The sequence below is a fragment of the Cryptosporidium muris genome, genomic scaffold (genome assembly GCF_000006515.1).
Source record: "Cryptosporidium muris RN66 scf_1106632373431 genomic scaffold, whole genome shotgun sequence".
Classification (NCBI taxonomy): Eukaryota; Apicomplexa; class Conoidasida; order Eucoccidiorida; family Cryptosporidiidae; genus Cryptosporidium; species Cryptosporidium muris.
The window spans coordinates 312,155-330,809 of NW_002196573.1; the positions used below are offsets into that span (position 1 = coordinate 312,155).

Genomic DNA, 18,655 nt, shown 5'->3' on the forward strand with positions numbered 1-18,655 from the left:
AATTTTCTCAATATAAAATACGTTCTAAAAGTAATTTAATTTGTAAGTATAAATAACTATTAGGCACTTTTTAATATTTAATATTGCCAATAACTGAAGTAATAGGTTTGCACCTTTCACTCACTTCAGGAGCTTTGTGCGTTCCATCTGAAGTTTCGTAATTCATTCTAGTTAATCTATCAATGAATGTATGGAGATCTTCGGAATAATCTCTATTACCTATATAGCCACCATGATAATTAGAATTATATAAGCATAATATTTTATCCGGAAAATATTTGTTTAAAGCATTTATTGCCCTATACAAAGGTGTTATATTATCATTATTATCCCAATAAAATTGAATATTCACATCACTTTTACTCAATAATTCATAATATTTATTACCATAAAATAATGGTATTCTATTTACTATATTTGAACAAGTTGTCATCCTTTTGTAATCTTCAGATATCATACAAGATATAGTTCTAAATATAATATATTTTAAAGTTTTTGGCATAGAATCCAAGGTTTTAGAGTATCTTAGCAGAGTTTTATGTTTGAGATCAGGATCTCCAATTAGTCCAGCTGGTGAACTTATGACAACTGAATAAACCCTTTTAGAAAATAATGATGAACAAGCTACAGATAAAAAGCCACCTAATGAATGACCATAAAGTATTAAACGTTTTTCCTTTTTATTAGGAATATATATTGTATAAATACCATCTTCTTCTGTCTCCTTGAACCATCCAATATAGGTTAAGATATCCCATAACTGTGCACAAAAATCTAAAATTTGAAATTTCTTATGGCCAACATTTACATTTATACTACTCTGACCATGTCCTATTAGATCATAAACTAACACCGGAATATTCATATTAATAATATCAAGAGCCAAAAGTAGACCAAATAAACTAGAATCTCCCAGTGGATGAATTACAACTACTAGATTTTCAATTTTTGAATTAATAGAAAGTCCTATTCCATTATGTTTTAAATATTGAGACCATTTAACCATTGAATCTACAATATTTAGATAATATTCCTTAGGTTGTAACTTAGTGGAATTATAATCTCTTAATTTATCATAAAATTCTTTAAATGCAATATCTGGAATTTTTAAATTCTTATTACTTAACTCTGTGATTGGTGGAAAATAAAAGAAGTTAGTTTTACTATGTCTTAATTTAACCTTATATCCAAATTTTTTCTCCAATTCTCCTTCATTTATATTATATTTTTCTCCACCAATTCTATATATTGTCTGAAAGAGTAAAAAAATATATATCCATACTATCATTTTGATGAATGATTTGTCACAAAAAAAATTTGCACAAAGATAAATTATATATTTAACTAATAGATAGGTAAAAGTAGTACAATATGACTTCAGATAGCCAATATTATTCTAAAGTATTTTATTGATACTATTTAATCTTATTGATTATAAAGTCCTTATTAGACAGTCGCGCTATTGCAGGATTTTGAAAGTTTAGCATAAGGTCTAAATTGAAAACTTTCTACTCTTGAAACTATACACTATTCATAAATGATTAATTATAAAATAGGATTTAATAATACAAATACGAATATAATATTGTTATTAGAATAGCATAGATTTAAGTAAACAATATTTTCATTTTACACTTTTAATTACTAATTTTGTCAGTACTTTTACTCAAACTATAATTAAATCCAGTTAACTATCATATTCTTAATAGTTTCTGAGTTGTGTAATAAAAATAATTTCCAGATGAAATAGAACATATCCGAATCTTCTAATAGAAAAATCCTCAGGTTATCATCTACAAATACATCTATATAATTCCTAAATATTTATCTCAAACATGTAGAGGATACTGATATATTACAGGTATCATACATAGTGTAACAGTATTAGGTATCGAACCATCCCTACCTATAAACAGTGATATTAATAAAGTAAAATCATTTATACTATATAGACTATTATAGATAGAAATCATTGATAGTTAGAGAAATAGCTATTAGTGATCAGCAATTCTAGTAAATACTGTGAGTATAGTGAAATATTCAGCACTTTAGCTTATCAATAGCCTATTTAACCTATAAAAAAAAGTTGATTTTGGAGGGGATAAATACTAGTATCCCAGAAATTAAAAAAGACATCTTCATCATAATATCTTCCATTTAGAAAGTTTCTAGTTAGTCCTTATGAGTACAGTTGTCACTACAACTATGCTTGTGTTCATCATCAACCTCTAATTCCTCCTCATCACCTTCGCCTACATCATCTTCACCAAAATTCATATCTTCCATATCTTCCATATCCCCCATATCTCCCATATCTCCCATATCTCCCATACCACCCAATTGACTAATATCAAAGCCTCCCATACCATCCATACCACCCATACCACCCATGCCACCAAACATATCAAATTTATTAGATGGGTTCTCTTCTTCATCTGTATCTATCCATCTATCCCAATCGCACTTCAACCAATTTCTGCACTTTGATGGCTCTTTCACTATTGAGGGCCATCTTCCTTCCTCCTTCTTAACAAGCATAAAATGTAGAGATCTTGTAGTCTGATACTTACTTTCATCTTTATTAATTAATTTGGCGAATTCCAAAGTGAAGCCATATTCATTATCTCCAACTTTTGTATAAAATGTCAAGTGATCCTCTTCTAAATCAGCTTTGTAATCAGTTAAATCAGTTAGATCCACAGTAACATAGAGAGCCTTCTTAGTCTGAGCCCATAGAACTATAGGGTGCAACATTATAAAGTCAATTGAGTTTTTCTAAAAAGATCAAAAACTACTTTAAGTTCTTAATAAAGACAGAGCCACTACTTTTACTCAACATCCGTGAGACAGAACCATTTAATTTTAGCGGCTTATGATGAGGGGTTAGCTTTCTGATGAAGGAGCTAAACATTATACAAAAGGTATTAAATTAGCAATCCAAATGATTGTATCTTCAAATAAGGATAACAATAACTCCTCTATATAAAACGCAAGTTGTTGTATAAGATGTACTGAATATATTTACAACTATACTCTCTGATATTCTCTTAGTAAGTCATACTGCAAATAACAGAACTAAATAGTAATCTTTAATTAAGGAGAAATAGATGAGTTAGGTCTTCATTACTATTAGGATAGCACATTTTACATAAGCTTAAAAAGGACTTTCTTGTAGAGGCAAAATAATAGGGCTTTTTAGGATATGTACCGCCTAGCTGGTATAAATATTTTAGAGGCGCTCTAGATTTGGATTATAATTTGTGTGAGGGGGATAGGTCCATTTTATTTTATAAAGATGTGTGATAAGCTTTTCAGGCTTAATATTTAAGGGCATAATAAATTTGAGATTTATTAGTATTGTCAGATAACAGGGGACATTTATTACTTACTTACTAGACAGTTTGTATTTGAGAAATTTCGCCTAATTTTGCTATTTATACGGTAAAGCTATTTTATGAGCTTTACAGGTAATTATTCGATTTCTATTCAGTTATTACTACTGAAATGAAATAAAAAGCTTTAGATCATATTTACTATTATACTAAAGTTCTCAGGAGGAATTATAATTGAAGTTCTGTAATAAAATTATAAGACTTTAAAACTAGAACTCAGCTACAAAGGACAGTTCCCTTATAGTTTGAAGAAGGATCTTTTGTAATTATGGATCTTTACTCTATATTTCGTATAGGAGCTATCTGGACTGCTTTTTGTGGAATACTTAGCTTATTAATGGGCAGTTTATATATATTAGATATCCTGATATTGGAACTTCCAAAGTCTCAGCAGATTAATTGTGGGATTGCTCTTTTGATTAATGGAGTTTTATACATGACTCTTTTTGGATTTTGTTTATTTAATATATTAAAAAGAAAGCAGAATATATGGACAAGTAGTCAGTTTAGCTCTGTCGAAATGAGACCATTACTAACAGCTTCTTAGAAGCACAAATATATAATATTTCTTATAAGTTCTCTTATTTTTCCCTTTTTTTTCACTTCTTTTTTTTATTCGATTTTAAATACTTAAAGTAATTTTGATTCCTTAGTACAATAGTATTTCACATATCTCAATGATCAAAATCTAAGATAATATCACAATTACTCTCAATATATTTTATTTATATATAGTGATATGTAAATAAAATATATTAGTTTGATATTATCAGCTAAATTTTACCTTTATGATAGAAAATAAAGCTGGTGATAATTAAGTTTCAGGTATCTCTAATTACTTCTCGTTGTAATATTGACTTTAAAGTAAATATATATAATAATATATTATTGGGAATTTAAAAAGTGTAATTAAAAGTAATTCCCGATATTTTAAGAAATAAAATATTAAATATTTTCAGATGAATAATATGCGGCTTTTTTGCTTTGTTATACTAGAGTTAAATTATACTGTATTATTTTCTTTTATAATAACGGGGTAATTATAATTTAATTTTGCCGGTAAAAGAGACTCCAAAAGCTAGATATAGATTTTTAAGAAATCAATAAGGTAGGAACATTTTTGAGATAAATTTGTTTCACCATAATGATAATATATATATAAGTTTATATCTGATAAGAATGTTCCTGAATTCTGAATTTGAAATAAACAATCTAAATGGTAACTCAGGCAAATCTAAGAAATCTGTCTTTAATAAGAAAAATAGCGACAAACAATTTTGTAGTAATTGTTCATCATGGAATAATATTGAAAAGATAAATGGAGATAATTTAGATTTAGATAATATTTTAGTGAGTAATGAGACAGATATGCCTACTTCTTTAGAGAGTTCTATAACTTCTACTGACTCGCTTGTGATCAGTACAAATACAAACTCATTAGCTCCAGATCCTAAATGTATATCACTAGTATCCAAAGAGATGACAAGATTATGCTGTATTCTAAATGAAATATATAGATATAACTCTGAGTGGAATATAACAGAGGAATATTATAGATGGCACTGGTTTTACTTGCTTAAATGTAAATCAGTAGAGCAGTTTAGTCCTTATCAAGTGATTTTTTCACCTTATAAAGCTGGTTCTAATGATATTTCAATAATTGAATCTATATCTAAGGATCTAATTGCATTTTATAATCTTTCAAATAATGGTACATTGAATTCTACAACTTCAAATTCTAAAAAAAGTGATCTTGTTACACCAATTTTTGCAGAAAATACTTTAACAGATACGACTCCTGTAGCACAAATTACACAAAAGCGTGCAGGTTACAGAAAGAAAAGTGAATCAGTCGCACCAGATGCTTATAACACAAAGAGTATAACTCAAGAAATACGTGAATTATCAGAGAATTTATCTTTGAAGAATTCTACAAATAATAATACTGAGAAACCCTTTGTGAATAATAGTACTTCTCCAAAGATCAATAATAAGGGTGGTAGAAAGTCAGCAACTAAAGAGAGTGCTGCAAGGATATTACAGATGTGTTTAGCTGAAGGAGGTGAGAATGATGAAGAATTATTAATTTCTGATAATACACTGAATAATGATATAGTAACAAGTGAAGATATAAGGGGTAGTAATAATGAACAATGTAGTTTAGCTGAAGACAACGGATTTATTAAGGAAGAGAAGGCAAAATTACAATCGGAGTCTAAAGGTTCTGAGATCATTAATTTATCATTGGGTGTAATAGAAAGTGACTTAGAAGATATTGAACAAAATTCTACCTTTGAAAATGGTACTTCTTTACAAGCAGGTTCAAGTAATCAAGAACATACTGCAAGTATAGCTTTGGGGAAATTATTCTCTTATAAATTAGTTGCAAAATTACGTCGCAAAATACCTAGGTATCTTTATGTAAAGTGGGCGCGTGAGAGAACAAGAGTTGGTGGATCTTTTGTTGTATCTAGAGGTCGTGGTTATGATTTTCGTTTTCCCCCTAGAGATCTTACAATATCAGCTTTTCAAGCAGCTTTTAAAGGTGCAGTGAGAAAACGAATTGAGTTATATGGCCCAATCACTTTTCCACCTCAGGTATTACCATTATGTGATGAAGACTTTGTTTTAGATGAATTTCAAGTAACAGAATTAGAATCGATTGTAGCAGAGCAATTCCCAAACTTTAATATTCACGAAGCTAATACTCCAAGTAAGAGGCAATGCATACAAAGTGATCAAGGTGATGAACAGCAACCCAGAGACATAAATAGACAAACACTTGATATAGAAAGTCCATTAACTTATGATAATCAAACATTTGTCCACAATGAAATAAATAGTAGGTTTGATAATAGTTCAGATATGATAAATTATCGTGATGAGGGTGAAATAAACCAACATTCACAGTTAATTAACTATTATACTGAAGGTTCTGATTTGATAGGTGAGATAGATGAAGATATCATTGGGGGTAAGGAGACGACTGTGAAGGTTTGTAATATTAATTTACGTGAGAAATGTAAAGATGACCAATTAATTGGTAAACAATATATTTATAGCCACTATGATACTTAGAATTAAGTTAAGTTAATATCAAAATATAAATTGATATAAATAATAATTCTTCATTATTGCAATTAAAAGTGTACTTATCACAAATACATTGCTAATTGCATATTTTAGGAAGTTCTAACTGACTAGGTTAAAGTATAGATATAAATACTTTTCTTTTTAGCCCTTTAAATTATATCCACAACATTTAGTGACAGCTTTGTACTTAGGAAATAGTATAATAAATGAATTATTTATCTTAGTAATATAGGATATTAACTTAATTATAGTAATATGATCTTAATTGTGTTTCTTAGGTATTTCTATAAGTTATTTTATATGGCTCAGTTGAAGATATTAATCCTCTTTAAATTAAAATTTTTTTATCTAAATGAATGAATTATACACTAAGTTATATTTCCAAAATTAAGTATATTTAAAGTAATCTACTCCGACTACAAGTAAATTATTGAGGTATTCCACACTATACATAAAAAAAGTGTACTATTTTAATATTATTAGTAATATTCACAAATATATCTTCATACTCATCTTATTCATTTTGCTATAGTAGTTTTTGTAGATATATTTTGTTTTCTAGTGTTTCGCAAGCCACTATGAGCTAACGATTTCTTTTCCTTAACTTTTTCATCGCATTTTTGTATTTTCTGTTCAGACTTAGACACAGAAACAGAATCAATAGAGATATTACTAGAATCTTCATTTTTATTAGGGTATCTTAACATCTTACTTGTAGATTTAGATATTGGAGTAAATTGTTTCATTTTTTGAGTTCTGGTTATATTATTTTTAACTTCAGAATCACTTTTTGTAACGACTATTCCAACATCTTTTAGTGTAAGCTGATTAATATTTAACTTGTTTTGCTTCTCTTGGATAAATAATTGTTTTAGGATTTTGTGTCTTTGATTCATCAACTTTCTTTCAGCTATACACTCTTTTCTAGATTTTCTGCTATTATACCATTCATTTAATGCATCATTAATTAATTGCTTTTGTTTATTTATATCCAAACATGTTATTTGTATAATACTTTCCAAGTTTTTAACATTTGATAGTTTATTAATAGATAATATAACTTCAGCAAAGTACTTTTCCTTTATCAAAAAATCGCACTTTTTTTTAATATCTTGCCAGTTCTCTTTAACATAAAGCCAACACATTCTACCTTCTCCAGATCCAGCCATTTGAGTTGATATTCCATGTAGTTTAATTCCTTTCAACCCTAAAGATTCAATTAGATCCTTTCTATACGATACATAGCAAAAACTAGTTGTACTTTCATTAAACAAGTCTACAAATTTTTTAACCATCCATACTGGCATTGCTGCATCAAATGAATAAATATGACTAACTGGTTCCATTTTATCTAGTGATGTTGCATCTCCTCTAAAAAATCCAATACGTCTTCTTAATTTCTCTTCAAAATTAGCTGCTGAATTATCTTTATGCTTGTATATTTTTTCTTTCAAAAATATTTCATTAAATTCTAAATTATCATTAACACGATTTCTTGCATTTTTTTCTTGAGTTTCATTAAGTTTTGCTTTATTATTTGCATTGTTCTCCATGCTGTATTCAGTATATTTCTGTATTTGGTCATTTAAAATATATAAAACATTTGATAAAGATAAGCAATAAGCCTTTTCATCTAGTTCAATCCCAATACTTGAAAATATTCCAAGTTGATAGGATGCAACAATATTTGGAACACCTCTTCCTGATCCAATATCAAGAAGAATTGAGTTCTCATCCATACCATATTTACTCATTATTCTGAATACATTTCTAAGGCTCTTTTCACGTGTTTCACCATACATCCCTTCATCCGATGATCCCAAATCCACATTCACACCTTTCCATAAAAATGAGGTACATGTACATTTTGAGCTGTTACAACATTTTGATTGGTACTCATTTGTACTTTCCTTGAGTACTTTTTTATGTTTCTCTACAATTTTAGTTGGTATTTTATTCGTATTCATCTTTAGTCTTAGTAAAATATCTTCATTCACGTTCTGTTCAGTATCCCATCAAAATTAATTATTAACTTAGTGAGTTATTTTTCCTTTATACGTTTTCTAGGAAATTTAAGTATTTATTATCTCAAAAGCTATATAACCCAAACTTAAGCCTTTAAATATTGTATGTAACCCAATTTAATCTTTTCTTTATCTTAGCAAATAATCTAATCTTCTTTTTTTTTTTTTCTCCTGCTATCTTCCACACAAGGCTACAGTCTTGCACCAGTAATCCTGAGAAAAGTTGTCAGAGTTACCGCCATTTACAGGGAGGGGTTGAGAATAAAATGTAAAAGATTAAATCTATAAATTTCACTCCATTTAGCTTGTTATAGTTAGAAATAATGATAATAATACCAATTGTAAATGCTTCAATTTAAAGAGTTTTATAAATATTTATAATTTTGAATAGTTTATAATATTTGTCATTGCAACAGACTAGGTGATACTTCAATATATATAATGTAAATATTTTGTTCAATTTCAAATAAATATTCAGCCTATTAAACGATGATCGAATATATAGTCTAATCAAATTCTGAGCTACTTCTTGTTAGTATTTGTTTGGCTAGATTTGCATGAATTAAAAGATCTTCTCTAGTAGGAATTATTGAACATGAGAGATATGAATGCTTAAAATATGAAGATTTTCTAGATGAAAAAATATATATAAGGCTTAAATATGTTATTATTTGGATTATGAATATAACTAGATTAGTTACAATTTCTCTCTTATGGTATTTTATCCAAATTATTGATATTATATAAGAACTTGGGTATGCTAATATATACAGATGTCCAATAATTCTCAATTTGTCCAAAATTTTACTCAAATTGTTTGTAATAAATAATTTCTCATTTTTTTTCCATATGTATTCAAAAATTACTGCATGAATAATTTTAAGTAACGAAATAATTTTACATGCATAATTGCATGTATCATCTGTATTTATGAGGTATGACAAAATAGTATACGTGTTACATGTAAAATTTCTGAATTTATTAATATTTAGAAAAATAAACTGCAGAATATATATGAAAAATATAAAGCTTATAAGTTTGATAGATGGTTTGTAATACTTATCCTTTTCCCTATATACTAAAAGTGAGTAACCACTTATAATAGCTATTAATAAATAATATATCCCAATATTGCAAATTAAATTCAGAATCTGTGAAGCTAGTAAAATGTTACTATTACTTATTCCATTCTCTTTGAATTTAAATATATATAAACTTTCTATAATGCAAGCTATAGCATTTATTGCTAGTGTAGCAGTTATCCAAGGGATTAATGGATGATATATTTTGGCTGATTTATCTAATGCAATAGTTTTAATAAATAAAGCCATAAATATGCCAATATAACACAGAATTTCGAAGATTAAGAGCCAAGGTAAACTGACTAGTTCATATGGAAGATGCGATCCATTAGGTTGATAAAAAAATCCTTCTATTTGGATATATAGAAAATTAGCTTGGTTTTGCCTAGATCTACTTATTGTTGGTTTTTTTATATATTCAGGGCTTGTACCTAGTTTTGAATTCTTAATAATTTCAATATTCTTCTTACTACAGTCAACCATAGTGAAGAACCATGTATGGGGTGAGATAACTTGTTCAACTTGAATAGTAATCCATTCACTCCATTGAGGAGTTATCAAGAACTTTTTATTAATTTTTGCATTTACGATATTGCTACAGTAAGAAGTACTAGCTCTCCAGTCATGATCTATAAATACAACAAGATCTAAACTCCCTAATTTATCTGTATGGACAATTGGTGGTAAACTGGGGTTAGATGAGGTTATTGATGCATAATTTGCAATTCGTCTTGTTCTAATCTTTACGTTGCAAACACCAATACCACAACTAAATTCCGTAATAAAAGCTTCAAGATTTGATTCATTAAATTCAATAACTTTATTAACATATTTAGATTTGCATGAAATAATTAACGTGCAGATTATCCAGATAATTACAATCATTTTGTGTTATTATGAAGGAATCTCTTGAATAAAAAGTTTCTATTTAAAAAAAGATAATATATATACTCTATATTGCGTTTTATGATAAGTTCATATAGTCACTTATAGTTCTTTTTAATAAATGTAATCGTTATTTCCACTAATTTTAGACCTAGTTTGCTGAATAGCACAAGTTGAAAAATTTAATTCAGATATCTGTACCACTTTAGAATTCCAGTATTTTATTTATTGAATCTGTATAGATCCAGGCACATAGTGCTAATATATTTCTTTGAGTTTTAATCTAAAAGCATTAGTCACACAAAATGTGTTTCTGTTGCATTGTTGAAAGTTACTCACCAAGTTTGTTGACTTTAGGCGCTAAGTTATAATTATCGAGCTTGGAACTTGACATTACATAATTCCAAAGTGCACCTTTAAGAATTACTGGATATCATAAATGAAAATAAAGGGCTTATTTTGCTGTCTCAAAATAGTAGTAATGCCACTTTTGAGGTTGAAAATATGTTTGAAATAAAGGTATATAAACAGAACTATTTTAGGATTTATATGAGAAAGTTTTTATTATACAACTCTAAAGTACCTTTGAACTATCCAGTACAATATCATATTCTGACAGTTAGGTCTTTTCATAACTCAAAGTGCAGTCTAGGTAATAAGCTAGATGGTCCAAAATGGGGTATTGATAAAAAGGGGATGTACCAACCTACTATTCCAGATCGTTACTATATTATGGGATCACAAAACATCAATTATCCATTAAAAACATTGGAGTTACGTGCAATGAAGCGACTAATTGAAGAAATAATTAATGAAATTGTTATTTCACTTAAAAGTATTTGTAATAAGCTAATTCCTATTTTGGATTTTATTCTAAAACACAATCCTGATGGTAGATATCAACTTATCGCAATCTTATCCTTTGTAATATCACTTAATCTGGCAATATACTATGACAATGAGTTAGAGACAAGATTATTTGCTGATTTGATACACTATAGATCCCTTTTACATGCAAAAATCTTAGATTCCCAAGGGTTTTGGAGAACAAAGCAGGAAGACTTAGATCATAGAGTGGAATTATACAACAAAGACTACGAAAGATTGACTAAGTTATGGGAATCTGCCATTATTAGAGCTAAAAGTACAGGTAAATTTGAGACGCTTTGTAACTACCTACAAATTAGTGAAGTTGATGAATTAAACATTCCTGAAACACATTTAGGTAAGTCATTATTACTCTTATGAATAAATACTATGATTATTACCTACAATTATTTTCTGACAATATCCTATTCAGTTCGTCTAGATAATCTTCCATATGGTGAAAATAACAATGACACATTTATTCAAACAGCTCCTCAGAATGAGAAAGCCATCAAGTCATTTTCACTCAATTTCACGTATAATAATCTTCTACAAAATTGGGGGGACCATATAAATAGAGTCGATAATAAAAGTAGTATATTACGACCAAAGAGATTATTCTTCTCTGATATATACATACCACCGACAAAGTAGTTACAAAGTAAAACCAATTATAATTAATTATTTTCTTTTTAAACTTAGTCTATCAAATTCAGTATTATTTCCAATAGTATTATTCTTATATTTGCCAGAAATATTGTTATATTTGTAAGCTTCATAAAATAAAGACGTTTTAGACATTGTGTCCTCATCTCTTAAAGTCTTGTGTTTGCTTTGTCCACTCTTACCTAATTGACCACGTCTTAGCTGAAGTATCTTCGGAAATATCGTTTTGTCTACTTTATCTTCTTCTGTAGGTAAATTAAAATCACGATTATACAAAGGTTCATCTTTATCTTGAAAAAATGAACCTTTGTGATAGTACTTCTGCATATAAAGATATTTGTGCCTTAATTTCCGTTTTTCTGATCTGTCTACTAAATTTTTACTAATTTCAACTGTACTATATTCGATTGTATTTTGAGTAGTACATTCAATGTAGTCACGTTCAAGTCTCATTAGTTCACGTTGCTTCCAGTTATTGTACTCACTCTCATTATCTAAATCGTCTGTATCATCAATAGGATCTATAGTACAATTAATATTTTTGTTCTCAGTACTTTTATAAAGTAAATTATTAAGTTCTATACGGTTTTCTTCTCTTTTTGTTCGTCTATCTTCAGCATCTCTTTGTTTCTCCCATTTCATCCTGTGCTTCCTATCATCTTGACTACGCAATATCACTCTCTGAGCATAAGGTATAAATTCGAGTTTTGGCATCAATAATCATATCTAAAGATATCTATGCTACTAAAGAAACATTTACAAGCCAAATATTGAAAATAAGTTGAATTTCTAGCGCTTATTACTAATACTTATTTCAAGAGTAAATAGCGCCAAGATAGTTTATTGCTTCTTAAGTGTATTTAAATAGGAAGTGCTAAAATACACCCTTAGATTATTGAAACCTCATATAGCTAAGTCAATACATAGAATAGACAATATAATATGAAATATACATCAATAAGTGATCAAGTGCGTAGTATTTAGTTTATTTCCTTATATCCACTATTCCTAATAAACCTGTATCTATTCCCAATTTCCAATTGCAACCATCCCTATATTTATAAGAGTACTTCGAGAGATTAGCTTACTAGTTTCTTTGCTTGTGTTATAAAGGCATCATCAAATACCAGACCATTTGGATCATAAGAAGTAATTGCTTCATCAATAAATTCCGTTAAGACAATATCTTTAAACTGTGGTACATCAATTAATATATCATTCAATATACTTGGTTGTAAAACCATCAAAATTCCTGACTTAGCTGCTTCTCCATTCATATAAGTGTCGCTTTTCAGTGCTAATTTAATTAGTGCCTTAAGTAATAAACTTCTTTGTTTAACTCTATATTCAGCTATACGAGTAAACATATTTTTATAAACGCCTGGGTGATACTCAACAGATATATCCAAGTCATTAACATGCTCATAAAACTCTTCCAAGTCATTGCTTGCAACGAAACTGTCCATTAAGCCACCCAAACTATCTTTTACAGAATCAGGCACGGCTCCTCCGTCATCTTCAATGTCAGTCTCCTCTGCGGTGTATTCTACATTATCGCTTGGTTTCTTTGTTACATGGTTATTCCCACTTCTAAAATTTGATGTAGATGTATCATAGGAATTTGAGTTCTTGTAATTATATGTGTATTTCGACCAAGTATTGGAAGTTGATGTCTTCCCAGAGTTTACTGAAGAATCTCCATAACGATCATTTCTATGTGCCATCTGATATCTCTGTGGTGATGTATTGCTTGTTTTGTTAGTTGAATGACTATTATTTGTATTATGTTCACCTCTTTCTGCACTGATCTTCAGTTTAAGGTCATCAAGCATCATTGGTCCCTCCCTACTATTTTTTATTCTCCAATTATTTTTTCTACTATCGATTACATCATTAACTAAAAAACGTATACGAACAGGCATATCTGGATTATTAGCAAATCCCTCAAATTGTCGGAATAGTGTGTTAAAGTCATCATAGTGCTTCCATCTTTCACTATCTAGAAATGGACCAACATGATGTAAAAATACACATAAGGCTTCTATATGGTGAGGTAGATGAAATTGTAATAGTTCTTCCATGCACATTAAGACAACTCTTGATGCAATAACTTTCTTTTTGACTAAACTAGCCATAAAAATCATATTACCTTTCATCTTATTTTTATATTTTAGTTGCCATTCAAATGCATCTTCTTCACTACCTTGTATACTCTCTGGAAGAATCATTTCGGATAGATTCTCAACAAATAATTCTTGACATAGATCAATCAATATAAATCTGGTCTCAATAGTTGTGATATTCTTTAAATGTTCGCGTAATTTATCACAGAGCTCAACATACATCGGAATAAAGTGATGCTGCGTTGTTGCTTTATCAAAAACTAGTTTTAACAGGCCAATTGTATCTTCTTCAGTGTAAATTCCAACTTCCAATATTTGGTCATATAGTTTTTCAAATTTCTCAATAGTCAATTTATTTAAAATAGCCCTATATTGACGAATATGTGTTTCATATTGATCACCCTTTGCTTTTTGCTCTTTCTGCTTTACAACCCAACTTTCCGCAGAACTCTCCAAGCGGTACAACTTCCTTTCATCTCGTGACCAATCTAGAGAACCTCCGACATTATTTGAACCTCCCTGGTGGTCTCCCGATCTTTTGTTAGTTACACTACCAGAGTTTGAATTTTGGTTTTGATACCTATCTCTCTTACTAGATCCTCCATACCCTCCCGCAGCATCACGATGATAGTGTTTATTATTATTATTATTATTATTATTATTATTATTATTATTATTATTATTATTATTATTATTATTATTATTATTATTATTATTATTATTATTATTATTATTATTATTATTATTATTATTATTATTATTACTATTATTATTATTATTATTATTATTATTATTATTACTATTATTATTATTATTATTATTATTATTATTATTAGACCAACTACTGCGATTACGATAATTTCCACTTTCTCTCTCGCCTTCCTTACTATTCATATTTCGACGACATAGTTGTGGAGGTATATACATTAAATCAGATAAATCTTGACTCTGAGATGCACTTCTTAGGGCTAATAGTATCATTATTGGGAAGGGACTCCTTAGTGGGGATTCTATAGGTTTCTCTAAATGTTGTATATTTGCATCTTCACTATTATGTAATTCAGTGTATTCTTTATGTTTCAAATTCCCAGTTTTAGTTTCAGTTGCATTTTCTATAATATTCTCTGCCTTTATATCAGTATTTCCTTCAATATTCCCGTCAATTAATTTATCTTTCTTTTCTGGGTAGTTATAAACTGCTTTGGGTATTTCAGATAGTTCATTAGTGTCCATATTATCTTCAACTTTGTTATCAATTTCTTTGTCAATTTCTTTGTCAATTTCTTTGTCAATTTCTTTGTCAATTTCATTAACAATTTCGTTGTTATCAACTTTGTTAACTTGATGATTACTATCAATTTTATTATCCCTGTCAAATTCACTATTATTATCAATATTATCAGATTTATCGATTTTATTAATTTCATCATCAATAACTCCGTTAGTTTTATCAACCCTGTCCACTTTATCAGCTTTGTTATTAATAGCTCCGTCAGTTTCATTACTTTTATTAACTTTATTAATTTTATTAACTTTATTAGTTTTATCAATTTCATCAATTTTATCAATTTTATCAATTTTATCAATTTTATCAATTTTATCAATTTTATCAATTTTATTAATTTTATTAATTTTATTAATTTTATCAATTTTATTAATTTTATCAATTTTATCAATTTTATCAATTTTATCAACCTTATGAATCTTATCAACCTTATGAATCTTATGAATCTTATGAATCTTATGATTCTTATCAACCTTATGATTCTTATCAACCTTATGATTCTTATCAACCTTATGATTCTTATGTATCATCTTATCATGATCGACCTCGTCAATCTTATAAATCTCATTATTTTCAATAATTTCATTAATCTCCTCATTAATTTCATTAATCTCCTCATTAATTTCATTAATCTCCTCATTAACTTCATTAATTTCATTAATCTCCTCATTAATTTCATTAATCTCCTCATTAATTTCATTAATCTTATCAATTTCATTAGCCTTATCAATCTTACCAGCTTTACCAGTCTTTTCAGATTTAGTAGATTTCTCAGGATTATTATTTTTCTCAATATTATTAGTTTCCCCTAGTTTATCAGTGTTATCACTACATTTAAATTCTTCAAAGGACACTTCATTTTCATATGCCTTTACTTTGTCATATTTCTTCTCTACAGCTTTAGGTTGTATATCAGTAATTTCGTGATGTACCTTCTTATATTGAGCATTATTTGTACTATTCTTTAACCTTTGTGCCCAACTTACGGGAGCAGAGACTTGCTTTTGTGTATGGCTTTCTATTGCCAATTCTTTAAAATTCCTTTCTTCAGTTTTTATGTGTTTTGTTACTATTTGAGTGGTAGTTTCATTAACTTTGTCTACAGTTTCAGGCTCTTTGGCAACTTGGTTATTCGATACACCATTTTTCGATTCGGAAGGAGACACAGTTGTAGATGTAGTAGTCGAAACTAGCACTTTAGATTTCATTTCTATTGGTGCTTGTTGGCTATTTTCTTGGAGTGTGTTAGTTTGATAATTAGGATTAACATTAGCGTTATTTACACGAGCTAACAACTTATCCTTAAAGGTCAAGTGAGTAGATTGTTGAAGAACACTTTGGTTTGTACCATTATTCTGCAAATTTATTGGTGCTGCACTAGATTCATTTCTTATTTCGCCATTTTGATCCGAATTCTTAGATAGCTCTATAGAACCATCTACTACTTTTTCAGTTGCTCCTTTAGGTTGACATATCACTGGCATATCTACTGACTGAGATGGTATTGCTAGATGTGTAACTTCAGGATTTTGTACAATTATATTGTTAAAGTGATGAATTGGAGGGTGTATTACTTGAGGTAAAATTGTTGGTTGTGGAAATTGGGATATATAGGGAGTATTTGATACATTAGGTGAAGGAAATTCAACTCCAACAGTCTCTGAAACAGGGTTAATCCATCCTCTGGGTACAAATTCCTGAGCATTGGGATTTAAAGTTGTCTGCGATTTGTTGGAGTCTCCGCTTATACGCTTTCTATTCAGATTTATATTGTAGCTAGTACTAGTTTGATAGTGTTGATAGTCCACATCACTAGCATTATAAGCTGGTATGACACCATGGTAATATATACCTGTGCTAGCCGTGCTAGTACATGGAGTTATTATATTAAATGATGGTTTAAACTCTTGTGCATCGGCTCTCAATTGGCTCTTAAACTTAGATGTAGTATTCCCAGTACTTTCTTGTGAACAAGTCACATTACCATTAGAATTGTCTTCAGGAGTCATTATTTATTCTTTACAGAAAATCTCCCAATACTAGGCTTTTTGTATATCAAATAACTCCTCTTTTCCTTTCTCCTCTTTTATTTCAAGAAGTAGTCCTTAGAGACTTCGGACCCTTCCCTAGAAACCAAACTAATAGTAAAGATTGACCTCTTTCTAGCGTTTATTAAATATTTCACTTTAATATTCTATATAATCAATCTTTATTTCTTCAACAAAAAAAATTAACCTGGCGGTTGTAACTAGCCCGATACTTTTAATTCCCCTTTTACACGTCAGTAAGTTACCAGTTGGAGCCACTCTTTGAAAATACCCCTCTAACTGACTCAGTGGATTTATGTCTACAAAGGCGCTATAATATATTTCTTAGTAGACATTAGCTGTACGTCTTGTGTATCTGAGGTCAGATACTGACTTTGTTTTCCCTCCTTTTATTACTGGCACAATGCTAATAGTAATTGCAGATATTAGAGATAAAATGAAATATAACCAGGTGTAACAATATATTTATAAATATAATATATCATCTAAATTACCATTAAATTACAATTAATTAGCCTTTACAATTAGTTCCTTTTATAATATAATTGAATTTTAAAGTTTTTTTCTTAAGTTAAAGTATATCACTTATTTTCGTATGTTCTTCTGTATCACAAATACCATTTATTCAATGCTCAGATATGCAGTTAAATAACAGTACAAAATTGGGGGCTTAAAAGCTCAATAAAATTTATTTTAAAATAATCTTTTTTTCAATAAAGTATAAAAACTGTATAGTCGACATTACCACATTATCCTTGCAAATGCATGCAAACGCACCGGTATGTGTTTGACTTTCTTACTAGGCTATAAGGAATCTTGCCTATTTTACATATTACATAAGTGAGAATTTGAGGTTATTAAAATAAGTTAGAAATCTAGATATATTATTGGTATTATTTTATAATATATCAACGGAATAAGCTTTGCAAGAAATAACATGCATATTGGTATTTATGACATATAGTGTAAATTTGCATTTAAGTACTGTTTATCAATTGAAATAGAGCTATATAATGTTTTAGAGTCTTAAAAATCAAGTTTCGGGTAATAATAAGGTATTCTGGAGGTTTTGATATGTAAAAACAGATTATATTGGAACTCACGAGTAGCGGGTATCGCATAGCAATTTTCTGTGGGGTAGAAAAAAATGATGTCGTTGGAAAGTATAAGACTAAGAAGATATAAAACAA

General features: G+C 28.9%; 8 protein-coding genes across 8 annotated transcripts, besides 12 other annotated features; 2 read left to right on the plus strand and 6 right to left on the minus strand.

Annotated features, from left to right (window-relative positions):
- Positions 1-6: part of a sequence feature (AT_rich) that runs on past the window's edge.
- A 64-nt stretch (positions 7-70) lies between these two features.
- Positions 71-1,288, minus strand: CMU_008270 (uncharacterized protein; the record flags this gene model as incomplete). The annotated part of the gene is made up of 1 exon (XM_002140649.1): positions 71-1,288. The coding sequence occupies one exon, from the start codon at positions 1,286-1,288 to the stop codon at positions 71-73; it is 1,218 nt and encodes a 405-aa protein (XP_002140685.1).
- An 884-nt stretch (positions 1,289-2,172) lies between these two features.
- CMU_008280 (co-chaperone protein SBA1, putative) lies at positions 2,173-2,754 on the minus strand (the record flags this gene model as incomplete). Its single annotated transcript, XM_002140650.1, has 1 exon — positions 2,173-2,754. The coding sequence occupies one exon, from the start codon at positions 2,752-2,754 to the stop codon at positions 2,173-2,175; it is 582 nt and encodes a 193-aa protein (XP_002140686.1).
- A 1,351-nt stretch (positions 2,755-4,105) lies between these two features.
- Positions 4,106-4,150: a sequence feature (AT_rich).
- A 107-nt stretch (positions 4,151-4,257) lies between these two features.
- Positions 4,258-4,282: a sequence feature (AT_rich).
- A 35-nt stretch (positions 4,283-4,317) lies between these two features.
- Positions 4,318-4,348: a sequence feature (AT_rich).
- Positions 4,349-4,571: 223 nt separating this feature from the next.
- CMU_008290 (uncharacterized protein) lies at positions 4,572-6,470 on the plus strand (the record flags this gene model as incomplete). The annotated part of the gene is made up of 1 exon (XM_002140651.1): positions 4,572-6,470. The coding sequence occupies one exon, from the start codon at positions 4,572-4,574 to the stop codon at positions 6,468-6,470; it is 1,899 nt and encodes a 632-aa protein (XP_002140687.1).
- A 12-nt stretch (positions 6,471-6,482) lies between these two features.
- Positions 6,483-6,518: a sequence feature (AT_rich).
- A 294-nt stretch (positions 6,519-6,812) lies between these two features.
- Positions 6,813-6,833: a sequence feature (AT_rich).
- A 170-nt stretch (positions 6,834-7,003) lies between these two features.
- Positions 7,004-8,452, minus strand: CMU_008300 (uncharacterized protein; the record flags this gene model as incomplete). The annotated part of the gene is made up of 1 exon (XM_002140652.1): positions 7,004-8,452. The coding sequence occupies one exon, from the start codon at positions 8,450-8,452 to the stop codon at positions 7,004-7,006; it is 1,449 nt and encodes a 482-aa protein (XP_002140688.1).
- A 420-nt stretch (positions 8,453-8,872) lies between these two features.
- Positions 8,873-8,912: a sequence feature (AT_rich).
- A 103-nt stretch (positions 8,913-9,015) lies between these two features.
- Positions 9,016-10,476, minus strand: CMU_008310 (uncharacterized protein; the record flags this gene model as incomplete). Its single annotated transcript, XM_002140653.1, has 1 exon — positions 9,016-10,476. The coding sequence occupies one exon, from the start codon at positions 10,474-10,476 to the stop codon at positions 9,016-9,018; it is 1,461 nt and encodes a 486-aa protein (XP_002140689.1).
- Positions 10,477-11,025: 549 nt separating this feature from the next.
- On the plus strand, positions 11,026-11,997 carry CMU_008320 (uncharacterized protein; the record flags this gene model as incomplete). The annotated part of the gene is made up of 2 exons (XM_002140654.1): positions 11,026-11,701; positions 11,777-11,997. The coding sequence occupies 2 exons, from the start codon at positions 11,026-11,028 to the stop codon at positions 11,995-11,997; spliced, it is 897 nt and encodes a 298-aa protein (XP_002140690.1).
- Positions 11,998-12,012: 15 nt separating this feature from the next.
- Positions 12,013-12,040: a sequence feature (AT_rich).
- On the minus strand, positions 12,025-12,723 carry CMU_008330 (uncharacterized protein; the record flags this gene model as incomplete). Its single annotated transcript, XM_002140655.1, has 1 exon — positions 12,025-12,723. The coding sequence occupies one exon, from the start codon at positions 12,721-12,723 to the stop codon at positions 12,025-12,027; it is 699 nt and encodes a 232-aa protein (XP_002140691.1).
- Positions 12,724-13,088: 365 nt separating this feature from the next.
- CMU_008340 (MIF4G domain-containing protein) lies at positions 13,089-17,426 on the minus strand (the record flags this gene model as incomplete). The annotated part of the gene is made up of 1 exon (XM_002140656.1): positions 13,089-17,426. One exon carries the CDS (start codon positions 17,424-17,426, stop codon positions 13,089-13,091), a length of 4,338 nt encoding a protein of 1,445 aa, XP_002140692.1.
- Positions 14,767-14,967: a microsatellite.
- Positions 15,634-15,796: a sequence feature (T-rich).
- Positions 17,427-17,923: 497 nt separating the features above from the next.
- Positions 17,924-17,947: a sequence feature (AT_rich).
- A 198-nt stretch (positions 17,948-18,145) lies between these two features.
- Positions 18,146-18,192: a sequence feature (AT_rich).
- Positions 18,193-18,655: the final 463 nt, after the last annotated feature.